Source organism: Giraffa tippelskirchi, chromosome 4, assembly GCF_054371585.1.
Source record: "Giraffa tippelskirchi isolate mGirTip1 chromosome 4, T2T-mGirTip1v1.2.pri, whole genome shotgun sequence".
In the NCBI taxonomy this organism is placed as follows: Eukaryota; Metazoa; Chordata; class Mammalia; order Artiodactyla; family Giraffidae; genus Giraffa; species Giraffa tippelskirchi.
The window spans coordinates 158,582,230-158,598,366 of NC_137278.1; the positions used below are offsets into that span (position 1 = coordinate 158,582,230).

Consider the following 16,137-nt stretch of genomic DNA (forward strand, 5'->3'; position numbering starts at 1 on the left):
GAATTTTAATTTATATAGCATGGGAGATTATTAAGTTTTTTTTTTTTTTTTCAAGCAGGGCTATGATAAGGAATTTTTCTGATAGCAAAATACTGGATGGATTGGAGGAAGGAGAGACTGATGATAGGGATATGAATTAGGAGGGTATTTATTTCAGTAATCCAGTGACAAAATATGCATGTTGAAATCTGCAAGGAACTTGAACCCAGTTTCTGTTTCTTCAGAGTTTGGTTAAAATAAAATTCTGGTCTATGTGGGCTGGGCCAAGTTAGCATTTAGGAAGTACTTAGATTTCTTGACAGAGAAAACTTTCAGCAAGTTCAGTTCAGTCGCTCAGTCGTGTCCGACTCTTTGCGACCCCATGAATTGCAGCACGCCAGGCCTCTCTGTCCATCACCAACTCCAGGAGTCTACCCAAACCCATGTTCATCGAGTCAGTGATGCCATCCATCCCTCTCATCCTCTGTCGTCCCCTTCTCCTCCTGCCCCCAACTCTACCCAGCATTAGGGTCTTTTCCAATGAGTCAACTCTTCGCATGAGGTGGCCAAAGTATGTGACCCATTTTTGAGGCTCTGAAAGGGAAAACAGTTCAGATCAGATGGGCTTCCTTACTATGCTCTGGATTCGGAGAACTCTTCTTCTCTGACTGTCCAATCACACATGACCATTCATGCATCGTTACTTGGCACCATGATAGTTAAACAATAACCGAAAGGCTCAGACGGTAAAGAATCTGCCTGAAAAGTTGGAGACCCAGGGTTCAATCCCTGGATTGGGAAGATCCTCCGGAAAAGAAAATGGCAACCCACTCCAGTATTCTTGCCTGGAGAGGTCCATGGACAGAGGAGCCTGGTGGGGCACAGTCCACGGGGTGGCAAAGAGCTGGACACGACTCAGTGACTTTCACTCACTCAAGTTTGTATCAGGGTAACTTGGTACTAAATCCAATTTCATTAAAACAGTTATTTATTTATTTAGTATTTGACAGAATTCACTTTTGCTTCTATTGTTTTTTTAATGAGTTTTTTTCCCTTTGCAGTTTCCGATCATGTGACCCTACTATGTTCTCACTGTATAATTCAGGAACAGTATTACCAACAGGAAAATTGACTCTAGAAAACTATAAAGTGATGCTTGATTTCCTTCTTACAGCTAAAAGAAGAAAGGCTCACTTACCATCAGGTAAAATGTATACGTTATATACTATCAAATTGTCTTTAGATATTTTTATTCACAAATGGAACACACACATACACAAACACATGTTCCCTGACATGCACCCAAACAGACACCGAGTTACATGGATCATTTTCCAGTGACTTAGGAATTTTGTTGAGTTGTGGTATTTTGTAGAAGATTCTTATTTGTTCTATTTTTTTAAACTTACTACATTTTTATAATATCATCAAATATGTTTGGAAATATTTATATTGAATTTTCCCTTACCCTAATTTGCCCATTCAACAAATATAATGTTCTTTTAAAAATATTCATAGCCTTCAGTGGCCAAAGTAAGTGAAAACTTGCTCTCAGGTGATGAAGGCTTGGATGAGGCAAAGTTGGTGAAGATGGAGAAACACAAACAGACCAAGAACGCCTTTTGGAGGTAGAACCTATGGGATCCACTCAGAACCTGTACTGAGTATCAATGATATACCATGCCTGGTTCTAGGCCCTTTGTATATTCACTCACTGGGTCATTCAACAAATGTTAGCCCTGCCTGCTCTCACATGTTCAATCACTGGGTGGGGAAGATCCCCTGGAGGAAGAAATGGAAACCCACTCCAGTATCTATGCCTGGAGAATCCCATGGACAAAGGAGCCTAGTGAACTACAGCTCATGGGGTCGCAAAAAATCAGACATGACTGAAGCGACTGAGCGTGCACGCAAGTTTCAGGAAAAATTCCTCCAAACATATGCTGTAAGCAGGCATGACAGCATCATTTAGCTGCTTTCTAGTTGTACTCAGGTTCTTGCCTTAGGATCTTCAGTCAGCACCTTCCGTGAAAGCCCTACTCCAAGATGAATGAGATAATATTCTAATGGTAGAATACCAGCCAATACCGTCTTCTGGTCAGGTGACAAGGGGCTCGCAGGAGGCAGAGAGAGGTATGTGAGCAGGGCTCTCTGTTTGGGTGTTGCACTGATGACATTATTCCTGAGTGATCACCTACCTTGAATACCACTCATTTCACAAGCAAACATTTATCTCCAATATCTTTATGTTATTACAAACCCTCGTATATAGATTTCTTTTAAAATGACACTTAAAATGCTGTATGGCTTATTGCTGGACAAGCTATTTCATATGCTGGTTAACTCTCCCAGGAGTTTTGATTCATATTTGAGATACTTGACATGCTTTTTAATTTCTTCAGGGGTACAGTTTTACTGGTACCTGCATGTCATTCTATGACTATTAAAGTATTTAAAAGTGAATTCCCTAGACATAGAAAGAGTCCGAGTTTTCACATGTAGACTACTATATATAATAGTAGTATACTATATATATATATGTATCTTCTTGAGTTTTCTTTTCAACTAGCTACCTAAGACGTCCTATGAAATTTACAATAGATTCTGCAATTGAGACTTAGCATTTAATGCAAAGTTCTAATAAGAGACTGTTTGTGGCAGAAGTCCTCTGTGGTTTTTATGCACAGCAGTGGGAGGATGAGTGATCAGGACTGCTGCACGGCCTAACTGCAGGGGATCCTCCTCACCTTCCAGTGGATGTGTCCAGGGAATAGCCATTTGGAGGGAAGTTAAGAAAGAGTGGGATCCTGTCATTCTCCCCTGAAACATGACATTCCTGCCTCTGCATCATTCCTTTGGCCAATCACCTTTGCCTGGAATGTTCTCCATACTCTTCCCCCACAGCTACATCATGATTCACCCTTAAGAGCTTATCTAAGCACCTCCTTCTCTGGGAACTTTCCCTGGTTCATCGCGTCCATAACAATTCTCTCCTCTCTCCAAACTAATGTAGCAGTTGTTGTCTGAATTATTCATTTGATGCTAGTCACCTATTGTGTTTTCTGAAGCTTAACTCTCTACTTTCAATAACTTTATATTTTATTTTTATACTGTAGATGCTGAAGAATTTTTGACACTTTTTAATTCCAAAATGAGTGATGAAAATGTTTCCAAGACCCAAACGGTTTATGAATCAGACTCTCAGTCAGGACTTAGCGGTAAAGAAAAGGATCGATCTGCAAATGTGGGTCTCTTGGACCATTTTATGAAAATCTTTTTATATTGCAGGAGAGCAATGGTAAGTTGGTCCTTCTTCTTTGTGAATGTAGTGGACATGAATCTCAGCCCATGAATTTGGGCATGTGTGATATATTTATTTCCTTATTATTCATAATTTTGATTTCAACAGTGAGACTAATCTTGTGGGATTTTGTGTCAATCATCTGTGAGGCTTGCCTGCCACGGTACTGAGGTCTCACACGTGGTAGAGTTGTGAGGGAGATGGTGAACCCCTTTTGTCTTTAGTCACCCAGAGCTGAGGTGCCCTTTGTCCTTGTCTACAAAGTCTCCTTGAATATTCAGACACCCGTCTGCTGCTTTCCACACTTGGGACACAGGCTTCTCCAGTGATACCAGGGGTTCTTCTTTAGGCTCTTGCTCCCTCCTGGGCATCACATGCTCCTTTGTCCCCTCTAGGAAAGGGGAAGATCTTTCTAGGCATAGGAAAGCCCTAACCCTTCCCCTTGACTTGCTTCTACAGGCTATTTGTGTCTTCTCTCAACTGCTTTTCTCTTTTGTCTTATGAGATATTATCTGATAGATTATTAAACTCAGAACAGGAATTAACTACAAAGAAATTAATTTCCTTTTTCTCATAGCAAGGAGGGGAAGCGTCAAACTTCTCAAGAGATGAGAAGAAATCTATCCTTTCTGAACAAGAAAGAAAGACTTAAGTTCCCATATTTCTTCATGGAGTAGAGAGTGACTTTTTAAAATATGTGAAGTCATCTCACGTCACCTCCCATGGCCATGAACAATGCATCCCATCCTCCTTTCTAGCAGCTTCAGGGCCCTGGAGGGTCTGGGTCCTGCTTACCTCTCAGAACTCAGCTCCTCTTTCCCTGGTGCAGTCTACTCTCCCCTCTGTGGTTCTGAAAGCACTAAGCATGGTTTAGAACCTCCCTCTTCAGTCCTCAGATTCACCATCCACACTTTGTCCCTCCTGTTCCCTCAGCCCCAAATGCCCTTCTCCTCCCGATAAAACCTGCCCCCTCCTTCACATGACTTGTTCAACTCAGCATTCTGGGCTCTGCTCATATGTCACCTCCTCAGAGAGGACTTCTCTCCTGACCACCCTGCCCTGTCAGCCTTACCAGGGTGAGTAGTTTCTACTTTAATTTCCTTTATAACACTTATCATTCCCTGAAATTGTACTTTGATTTGTCTGCTTACTAGTGTCGGATTTTCCTAATCAAAAGCAGCACAAGGTCAGGCCCAGTTTCCCTTGCTCACTGAGACATTCCCAGCACTTAGAATAATGGGCATGTTGAAGTCCTAGCTCATCATTTAGTAGAGTCATAACCCGGAGCAAGTTAGCCCCATGCCTCCATTTCCTCATCTGTAAAATGGGAAGAACACTAGTGCATACTTACTTCATAGGAGTTGTTATATAGAATGTTATATTAGCATATAAATGTCACAGTGTCTAGCACTGTAAGTAGCATATAACAAATGGTGTTACTTTTATTACTGACTTAGAATATTAGCAGAAAGGTGAAATCACTCAGAGATCTGTAACTTTGGCATTTTTTTTTTTTCTATTCCCTTCTGAATTCCCTCAGGATATAGGACTCAATTCTTGCTTTCTTTCTTTCTTTTTTTTTTTTTTTAATAATCTCTGGCTCAAAAAGACCCTACCCAGTTAGATCTAGGTTCTGCCATTGTCAAATTGAATATTCTGTAAATTATTAAAATAAGGATGTTGAAGTCTCAACCTTAAGGGTGGAATGCCAACCAACAAATCACAGAAGAAATCAAAAAAGAAATCAAATTATGCATAGAAACGAATGAAAATGAAAACACAACAGCCCAAAACCTATGGGACACTGTAAAAGCAATGCTAAGGGGAAGGTTCATAGCAATACAGGCGTACCTCAAGAAACAAGAAAAAAATCAAATAAATAAACTAACTCTACACCTAAAGCAACTAGAGAAGGAAGAAATGAAGAACCCCAGGGTCAGTAGAAGGAAAGAAATCTTAAAAATTAGGGCAGAAATAAATGCAAAAGAAACAAAAGAGACCATGGCATCTTTTGAATGTTGTGCTTGTCTTAGGTTCTTGCTCATCGTGGTGGCTATTGGACTCTGCTTCAGAACTGCTGTCGGGCCCTTTGGAACTTTACTCAGGAGCTGCAAATACTGCATAAACAAGCAGTGGATCTGTATAAGACATTTCCTATTAGCCAGGATAATTTCCTCTGTATCTCTGTTTTACCATTCTATTTGGGAGCAGAATTACTTATTGACATGTTAATAGAACTACAGAATATCGATTCTATTAAGGTAAGAGTATTTGGGCAATTATTTTTATTGTAGTTGATTAACAATTTTTTTGTGTGTACCATACAGCTTGGGATAACTAGAAATTAATATTTTGCTTGAGTTGTTTTTTGGTTTGTCTTAATTTTATTTGCTTTTCATTGTTAATTGGTTCACAGTATATAATGTGCACTGATGTTAATTACAAATATCTGCCTGAAAATCAGTTTCTTAAATGGAAAAGAAAGTAGCATTTATTGAGCTCCAGCTTCTACAGAAACTAACCAAAATACATTTAATCTTCATAGCAATCATTTGACAGAGACCCTAAAACAGATCATGTAGCTTGTTGGTTGATAACTTGTTTTAGTCCCTGTTCTATTTCTCTAGGTATAGAATTTGCAGCCATTTCAAATCTACCACACTATGGTTTAAAGCATGAAAATACAATTGAAAAAAAGCAAACCTCATATAACTTAAACACATTAAAAATTAGTAAACACATAAATATTTTGAATCATGGGGTTTATAACGTTTTTCAGATGTAAAATATACAATAATGATAGTACAAAAGACTGGGATGGCAAATAAAATGGAACTGTTATAAGTTTTTAAACTTTATATAAATATAAAGTGATACAGCATTAACTTTAAGTGGAATGTGATGTTAAGTATGCATTTAATAATCACCCAAGTAACTACCAAAAAAGTGATATAGCTAAAAGGCCAAATTAAAACTAAAATGGAAAACTAAATAATAGTCAGTTAACTAAAGAAAGCAGGGAAAGAGAAATACAAACACATGGAACAAATAGAAAATAGCAAATAACCTAACCCAATTATATCAATAACTGTATTGAACATAAGTAGACTAAATACCCCAGTTAAAAGGCAGAGATTGTCTGGATTAAAAAAGGAAAGAACATTGGGGTACACGTCTCTCTTTCAAGTCTGGTTTCCTCAGTGTGTATGCCCAGCAGTGGGATTGCTGGGTCATATGGCAGTTCTATTTCCAGTTTTTTGAGGAATCTCCACACTGTTCTCCATAGTGGCTGTACTAGCTTGCATTCCCACCAACAGTGTAAGAGGGTTCCCTTTTCTCCACACCCTCTCCAGCATTTATTGCTTGTAGTCTTTTGGATAGCAGCCATTCTGACAGGCGTGAAATGGTACCTCATTGTGGTTTTGCGAGACATCGAAAGAGTCACAGATAAATAGAACAGTATTATGGACTCTATGGGAAAGGGCGAGGGTGGGATGATATGGAAGAATGGCACTGAAGCATGTAGATTATCATATGTGAAACAAATCGCCAGTCCAGGTTCGATGCATGATACAGGGTGCTTGGGGCTGGTGCACCGGGATGACCCGGAGGGATGGGATGGAGAGGGAGGTGAGGGGGGGTTCTGGAAGTGGAAAACATGTACACCCATGGTGGATTCATGTCAGTGTATGGCAAAACAAATACAATATTGTAAAGTTAAAAAATAGATAAATAAACTAATTTAAAATAAAAACAACAACAACAACAAAACAAACAAACAAACAAAATAAATAAAAAAGGAAAGACGTATTTGTCCATAGGAGAAGCACTCTAGATATGAAGAAACAGAGAGATTGAAAATAAAACAGTGGAAGAATTATACTACGAAAATAGTTAGCATAGAAAGGTTGGTGAGCCTATATTAACATTAGATAAAATGATCTTCAAGTCAAAAAGTATATTGAAAGATAAAGAGGGACCTTTCATAATGAGAAGAAACTCAGTTAATCAGAAAGACATAATAATCATAAATGTGTATACACCAAATAACAGAGATTCAGAATATACTTTGGACACCCAAAGCTTGAAGAACTTTCTGCTTGGTGGACACATTGAGGTACCCATCAGATATCAGGCCCTGAGTCCATAGGGAGAGGTCACAGAAGTGCCTTATCTTAGACCCATCCAGACCTGGCCCTTCTTGCATTTGGCTATTCTTGGGTTGTATCCTTTATAAGAAAACTGTGTCAGTGAGTTCTGAGTCATTCTAGGAAATTACTGAACCTGAGTTTACAACTGGGCAGTCAGAAATTCAGGTGCCACAGGACCTGTGACTGGCATTTCCAGTGAGCACTTAGCCCTTAAGCCTGTGGAGTCTGACCCTAACTGTGGGGTGGTTAGTGTCAGTGTGGGGTGGTGATGTACAGTACATTGAGGGAGGTTGGAAACAAAGCACATAGTGTGTTCACCAAGATGGATTGTTCAGTTCAGTCGCTCAGTCGTGTCCAACTCTCTGCGACCCCATGAATTGCAGCACACCAGGCCTCTCTGTCCATCACCAACTCCCGGAGTCTACCCAAACCCATGTTCATCGAGTCGGTGATGCCATCCAACCATCTCATCCTCTGTCGTCCCCTTCTCCTCCCGCCCCCAATCCTACCCAGCATTAGGGTCTTTTCCAATGAGTCAACCCTTCGCATGAGGTGGCCAAAGTATTGGAGCTTCAGCTTCAACATCAGACCTTCCAATGAACACCCAGGATTGATCTCTTTTAGGATGGATTGATTGGATCTCCTTGCAGTCCAAGAAACTCTCAAGAGTCTTCTCCAACACCACAGTTCAAAAGCATCAATTCTGCGGCACTCAGCTTTCTTCACCGTCCAACTCTCACATCCATACATGACCACTGGAAAAACCATAGTCTTGACTAGACGGACTTTTGTTGGCAAAGTAATGTCTCTGCTTTTAAACATGCTATCTAGGTTGGCCATAACCTTCCTTCCAAGGAGTAAGCGTCTTTTAATTTCATGGCTGCAGTCACCATCAGCAGTGATTCTGGAGCCCAAAAAAGTCAAGTCTGACACTGTTTCCACTGTTTCCCCATCTATTTCCCATGGAGTGATGGGACCAGATGCCATGATCTTAGTTTTCTGAACGTTGAGCTTTAAGCCAACTTTTTCACTCTCCTCCTTCACCTTCATCAAGAGGCTCTTTAGTTCTTCTTCACTTTCTGCCATAAGGGTGGTGTCATCCACATATCTGAGGTTATTGATATTTCTCCCGGCAATCTTGATTCCAGCTTGTGTTTCTTCCAGCCCAGCGTTTCTCATGATGTACTCTGCATCTAAGTTAAATAAGCAGGGTGACAATATACAGCCTTGACGTACTCCTTTTCCTATTTGGAACCAGTCTGTTGTTCCATGTGCAGTTCTGACTGTTGCTTCCTGACCTGCATACAGGTTTCTCAAGAGACAGGTCAGATGGTCTGGTATTCCCATCTCTTTCAGAATTTTCCACAGTTTATTGTGATCCACACAGTCAAAGGCTTTGGCATAGTCAATAAAGCAGAAATAGATGTTTTTCTGGAACTCTCTTGCTTTTTCGATGATCCAGCGGATATTGGCAATTTGATCTCTGGTTCCTCTGCCTTTTCTAAAACCAGCTTGAACATCTGGAAGTTCACGGTTCACGTATTGCTGAAGCCTGGCTTGGAGAATTTTGAGCATTACTTTACTAGCATGTGAGATGAGTGCAATTGTGCGGTAGTTTGAGCATTCTTTGGCATTGCCTTTCTTTGGGATTGGAACGAAGACTGACCTCTTCCAGTCCTGTGGCCACTGCTGAGTTTTCCAAATTTGCTGGCATATCGAGTGCAGCACTTTCACAGCATCACCTTTGAGGATTTGAAATAGCTCAACTGGAATTCCATCACCTCCACTAGCTTTGTTTGTAGTGATGCTTTCTAAGGCCCACTTGATTTCACATTCCAAGATGTCTGGCTCTAGGTGAGTGATTACACCATCGTGATTATCTGGGTCGTGAAGATCTTTTTTGTACAGTTCTTCTGTGTATTCTTGCCACTTCTTCTTAATATCTTCTGCTTCTGTCAGGTCCCTACCATTTCTGTCCTTTATTGAGCCCATCTTTGCATGAAATGTTCCCTGGTGTCTCTAATTTTCTTGAAGAGATCTCTAATCTTTCCTATTCTGTTGTTTTCCTCTATTTCTTTGCATTGATCACTGAGGAAGGCTTTCTTATGTCTCCTACATTATAAACAGATTAATATAATGTCAGAAGAAAAATCTTTAAATATCTAGAAATTAAACAACACAATTCTAAATAATCCATGGGTCAAATAAGAAAATATAAGAGAAATTTAAAAAATCTTTCAACTGATGGTAACATATCAAAATTTTGAGATGCAATAAGCCAATGCTTAGCAGGAAATTAATAGCTATAAATGTTTAGTAAATACTAACAGATATAATATCAACCATTTAAGTGTTCATCTATAGGAGCTAGAAAAAGAAGAGTAAATTAAACCCAAAGTAAGCAAAAAGAATAGTGAAAATAGTAAGAAAGAAGAAAATGGTAAGAGTAGAAGTAAATTAGATACAAAACAACCCAGAAAATTAATAAAGTCAGTCAATTAATCTTTTGAAAATATGATTAAAATTGACAGACTCTTAGGAATACTGATGAACAAAAGTGATAAAAGTGTGAATTACTGTTATTAGTAACAAAAGAGGGATATAGTTATAGTTCCCATATATATTAAAAGAAAAATAAGAGAAATCATATCCAATTTTTACTAATAAATTTGATAACTTAGATGAAGTGGACATGTCTATTAGAAAGTACAACTTAACAAAACTGACACAAAAGTGATAGATAAAAATGAATTAACCTAAATATATTAAATTGAGTTTATAATCAGAAACTTTGACATAAAACTCCAGGCCCAGAATACTTTTCTACAGAATTCTAGCAAACATAATGGAAGAAATAATAAATAACTGTTTTTTGGGAAGTGAGTCCAGCTTAACCCTGACAGGGACATCAAAAAGAAAAATATTAATCAATATTACTCATGAACACATACACCAAAGTCCTTAATGAAGTATTAGCAAATTAATCCCAGCATTATATAAAATATACAAAGAATATATATAATATATACAAATGATGATCAAGTGGGGTTTGGTCCCAGATATGTAAGGTTCACATTTGAAAATGAATCAATGTAATTCACCATATTAACAGAATAAATGAGAAAAATCATATGGCCATTCAAATAAATACAGAAAAAGTATTTACAAAATTCTGTATCACTTTTTCCATCTGCTCCTTCTCTACCTCTGGTTGAACAATGCTCGCTCTGAGCTCTGGGTACCTGCTAACCCAGGGAAGCTGTCATCTCCTTCTATCACAACTATTTACCTGGACCTCATCAGCCATCATGTGATGTTCCCTGACGATTATAAGATCCTGAAGATCCTGAGCAGGCTGCGCCTGAAAGTGGAGGGGAAGATGGTCAGCACGGCCGAGGATAACACTGATGGAGATGTACTTTGCTATCCAGTGCTTTCAGTACCCAAGGTGAAAGCACAGTATTCACTGGTGTTGATATGATCATGAATCATCACTTGCAGAAAACTAGTTTCACAAAAGGAGCATGTAAGAAATAAATCAAGGCTTTCCTGGTGGTTCAGTGGTAAAAGAATCTGTGTGACAATGCAGGAGACACAAGTTTGATCCCTGATCTGGAAAGATCCCACATGCCACGAAGCAGTTAAGCACATGTGCCGCAACTATTGAGCCTAGGCTCTAGAGTCTGGGAGCCACAACTACTGAGCCCACATGCTGCAGCTACTGAAGCCTGCATGCCCGAGAGCCTGTGCTCCTCAACAAGAGAAGCCACCACAATGAGAAGTCTGTGCACTGCAACTAGAGAGGAGCCCTTACTTTCTGCAACTAAAGAAAAACTCATGCAGCAATGAAGATTCTGCACAGCCAAAAAAAATAAAATTTTAAAAAAATAAAGAAATAAAAGATTTCATGATCTCAATCAGAGGCAGACTTGAAGAACAGAGACCAGAAAGAATAAAACCTTTTATGAGAGAGTCTGAAAAATAAATCAAGCATTTCCTTGCTAATTTTTTTAAAAAACTACCAGTTTTTTATTGGTGAAGATATGAATCTAGATAGTGTGGTTGCTCTACTAGACTACCGTAAAGATGGTATCACCCCATGTATAATTTCCTTTATGAATGGTTTAGAAATGGAGAAATGTTAACAAATCTGGAAATAACTTTAGATCTATCACCTATAATCATAAATTATTCCGTTTATCATTTGCATAGCAAGAGAACTTAGATAAATGGAACTGGTGTCATTTGAGTTCTTTGACTTTTGATTATTGGATTACAAGGGCGGAGCTTATACTATCAAACAAATGACATCTATCTTTTACTGAGCATGTTACGTGCCAGACACTGTGCTAAGGGGGCAAATTCACACAGGTCATGTATGTCACACCTATTATTCATACCTTCACAAGCAGATGATTTTCAAGGTCTCTTCCAAATTCAAGGGCTATGAATCTTATGGGAGGGAATGTTTATCCTCTACTTTTGAGGCAAGTGGAAGCACTTCTGGTCTTTACTACTTTTGTTGATACCTACTCTCTCCTATGCATGTTATTGTTGCAGTTACCATTAATGGTAACACCAAATTAGGAGAGGCTAGACTCGGTTTGTTGTTATTGTTGTTTAGTCTGACCCCATGGATTGTAGCCTGCCTGGCTCTTCTGTCCATGGGATTTCCCAGGCAAGAATACCGGAGTGGGTTGTCATTTCTTTCTCCAGGGAATCTTCCCAACCCAGGGATTGAACCCATGTCTCCTGCACTGGCAGGCAGATTCTTTACTGCTGAGTCGCCAGGGAAGCCCTACTAACTTTATTGGGCTATAGTCTGTCCAGTGTGTGTGTGCTAAGTTGCTTCAGTCGTGTTCGACTCTTTGCGACCCCATGGACTGTAGCCCACTAGGCTCCTCTGTCCGTGGGATTCTCCAGGCAAGGACACCAGAGTGGGTTGCCCTGCCCTTCTCCAATAGTCTGGTGAGTAGGTGGATCTAAAGGATTTTGCTAATAAACACGTGAAAAGATGCTCAACATCACTCATTATTAGAGAAATGCAGATTGAAACTACAATGAGATATCACTTCACACCAGTCAGAATGGCTATCATCAAAAAGAATCTACAAACAATAAATGCTAGAGAGGATGTGGAGAAAAGGGAAGCCTCTTGCACTGTTGGTGAGAATGTAAGTTGATACAGCCAGTATGGAAAACAGTATGGAGATTCCTTAAAAAACTAGGAATAAAACTACCATATGACCCGGTAATCCCACTAGGAGGCATATACCCTGAGGAAACCAAAATTGAAAAAGACACATGTACCCCCAATGTTCATTGCAGCACAATTTACAATAGCTAGGGCATGGAAGCAACTTAAATGTCCATCAACAGATGAATGGATAAATAAGCTGTGGTATGGATATACAATTGAATATTACTCAACCATAAAAAGGAGCACATTTGAGTCAGTTCTAATGAGGTGGATGAGCCTATAGCCTATTATACAGAGCGAAGTAAGTCAGAAAGAGAAAGATGAATATTGTATAGTAATGCATATATAAGGAATCTAGAAAGATGGTACTGATGAAATTATTTTTAGGGCAGCAAAGGAGACACAGACATAGAGAACAGACTGATGGACACGGTGAGGGGGGAGGAAGGAGAGGATGGGATGTATGAAGAGAGTAACATGGAAATATACATTACCATATGTAAAATAAATAGCCAGTGGGAATTTGCTGTATGCTCAGGGAACTCAAATCTGGACTCTGTAACAACCTAGAGGTGTGGGATGGGGAGGGAAGTGGGAGGGATATTCAAGGAGAGGACATATATATATACCTGTGGCTGATTAATGTTGATGTTTGGCAGAAACCAACACAACACTGTAAAGCAAATATCCTTCAATTAAGAATAAATAAATTTTTAAAATTAAAACATTTCTAGGGTGTATCAAATGCAGTAGGGACTTACAGGAAATGAATACAATAGTTACACAGTAGCTCTTTAATTTTGGTGAAAAGAGGGTCTTCTAGAAGACTTTTTTCTCCCTAAGTTTGACATTTGCATCAGGGAACTGGGCAAATTTTTGTACAAACTGAATGTAACCAATGTATTAGGGAAATTTAATCATTTGTATATACTATAGCCTGTTTTTCCTCATAACTTTACCTTATTTATTGGTTTAATATTCTTACTTAAATAGTGACTATGTACCAGGAAGTATAGTAATGACTAACCATATGTGGCTATTTATATTTAGGCTTAAATAATTAAAATTAAATAAACTTAAAAATCCAGTTGCTGTAGTCATAATTCAACAGCTCAGTATCCACATGTGCTTAGTGGCTACTGTATGGAACAGCACAAATGCAACACATTTCCTTCATCACAGAAGAGCTGTTGGACAGTATTATCAAGCTTTGATTTGCATAATAAATATATTCAATTTTTTTTCTGCTCAGTTCTTTTCCATGTTATATTTTTAGCTATTCATTCCGTGTTCAGACCAAACAAGTAGTGAAACATGAAATTTCAAAGTTTTATTTCAATGTGCTACTTGCAGACTATTGATGAAAAAGGAGAGTTCAGTGTTCCGAGTTGCTACGGAAATATTAAAAATGATAACGGTGGTTCCAGCCTTACCTTTGAGCATCCTCTGGATGATGTCAATGTGGTCGATTTGAAATGGATCCATGACTTTGTGTTAAAATCTCTGGAACTTGTCTATCAAGTAGAAAAATGGGAAACACTCGTATCACTTGCCATTCAGTTCAATGCAATTTCGCAGTAAGTACCTCTGAAAGGGCGGCTAACAGCGATAGACTTCACTGAGAAGAACATGTCTTTACTAATGTTTGTTTCTAATATATATTTTTCTCGTATCCAGTGAAAGATATACAGAACAAGTGACTCCACTCCTGGTTTACGCGCAGCGCCAGCTGCTACTGCAAATATCCAAATGCAAGGGCCCAGACATCAGCCAACAGGCTTGTATAAGATATGAGGCTGAGTACAAACAGAAGGTAAGTTTGGCTCTGTTATTCATGCAGTTGTGATTTCTTATTAGTATGCATATAACTAGCAAGATTTGGGATCAGATAAACGTTGCTATTTTCACTTAGGCATTTATCATTCAAATGAGCAAACATTGTTGAGAATCGCTGTTTGCCAGTATTTTCCAGATACAGAGAAAACAAAAATTAAGTCCTTGTACACAAGGAGCTTATATCCATGTCAAAGCTGATTTACCCATTAGGCACAGTGAGAAGAGTGCTGGAGACATATCACTTTTTTAGGAGCCATTAAATGTTTTGCTTTCTTTTACAATAAGAAGAAAAAAGGAACTTTTACGTTAAAGACAGTGTTTCAGTTTTAATAATATTTTTTAATGGAGCAGTAGGCCTGTGAAGGCAAAAGTTCTCAGGAATGACATTTTGCAGCTTTAAGTTGAGGGAGGAAAGAGATACATCTATTCTCTCATTTGCTCAGATGGTAAAGCATCTGCCTGTAATGCGGGAGACCCAGGTTCAATCCCTGGGTCAGGAAGATCCCCTGGAGAAGGAAATGACAACCCACTCCAGTACTCTTGCCTAAAAAATTCCATGGACAGTAGAGCCTGTTGGGCTATAGTCCATGGGGTCACAAAGAGTTGAACGTGACTGAGTGACTTCACACTCATTCTCTCATTTATTAGCTTAATAAATATGTATTAACTCCCTAAGATTAGAGCTGCTGCATTCAACTGTGCAGTCTGTGTCCTGCCCTAGGGCACTTGGCATATGTTGGGGGTGCTGAATCCAGCCCCTGCCCCACACACTAGTCCATGTGGGCTTGAGGGGCTTGCAGCCTCCCCACCGGAGAAGACTCCCATTTTTTCCTTCTCACAAAGGCTGCTTATGGCCTTGGCATGTTCTTGCCTCTTGCATATTCTATGTAGAGAGAGCTGTGTTCTTGCTTTATGGAGTTTAGTTTCAGAAGCATGGAGGTAGGACTAGTGGATAAATATGTAAACAGATAAAAAGATTTATGATCATCATAGATTCTCTGAAGAAGATAAAATTGGTACATGGGATAGAGATAGACTGGGGTGAGAGGTATAAAAGTTGAGCAGAGGTGATTGGGAAGGTCTCTTGGAGATGGTCACATTTGGTGGGAAGAGGCCAGCCCTATAGTGGAAAAGAACATTCCAGCCTAAGAGGAGAACAGGATCAAAGACCCTGAGATGGGACAGGAAGGAAGCCCAGACCCTGCAGTGCAGCAGACAAGAGAGATGAGAAGAAGAAGGGGCTGCTCCTTCCACATCTTCTTGGGCGCTTCCTCCTCTTCTCCCCAATGTCTCAGTGTTAGTAGAGCCCAGAGTTCTGTTCTTGGTCCTCCAGTACTCTCTATCTAGGTATTCCCTGTTCTTGGTCCTCCAGTACTCTCTATCTAGGTATTCCCTGTTCTTGGTCCTCCAGTACCCTCTATCTAGGTATTCCCTGTACTTGGTCCTCCAGTACCCTCTATCTAGGTATTCCCTGTTCTTGGTCCTCCAGTACTCTCTATCTAGGTATTCCCTGTTCTTGGTCCTCCAGTACCCTCTATCTAGGTATTCCCTGTTCTTGGTCCTCCAGTACTCTCTATCTAGGTATTCCCTGTTCTTGGTCCTCCAGTACTCTCTATCTAGGTATTCCCTGTTGGAGAGTTAAATCAACCTGTGGCTCAAAGTAAACATCT

General features: G+C 39.5%; 1 protein-coding gene and 1 pseudogene across 3 annotated transcripts in view; both read left to right on the plus strand.

The window, feature by feature from the left end:
- Positions 1-16,137, plus strand: part of CFAP54 (cilia and flagella associated protein 54) — a 306,329-nt gene that overhangs the window by 131,616 nt on the left and 158,576 nt on the right. For all 3 annotated transcript variants that reach the window (XM_081595348.1, XM_081595350.1, XM_081595349.1), the window contains exons 34-38: positions 1,041-1,183; positions 3,096-3,277; positions 5,314-5,541; positions 13,985-14,208; positions 14,309-14,444. In XM_081595348.1, coding sequence (XP_081451474.1) covers positions 1,041-1,183; positions 3,096-3,277; positions 5,314-5,541; positions 13,985-14,208; positions 14,309-14,444 — 913 coding nt within the window. The remainder of the gene's footprint in view (positions 1-1,040; positions 1,184-3,095; positions 3,278-5,313; positions 5,542-13,984; positions 14,209-14,308; positions 14,445-16,137) is intronic.
- Positions 6,037-11,576, plus strand: LOC145544577 (translationally-controlled tumor protein-like; annotated as a pseudogene).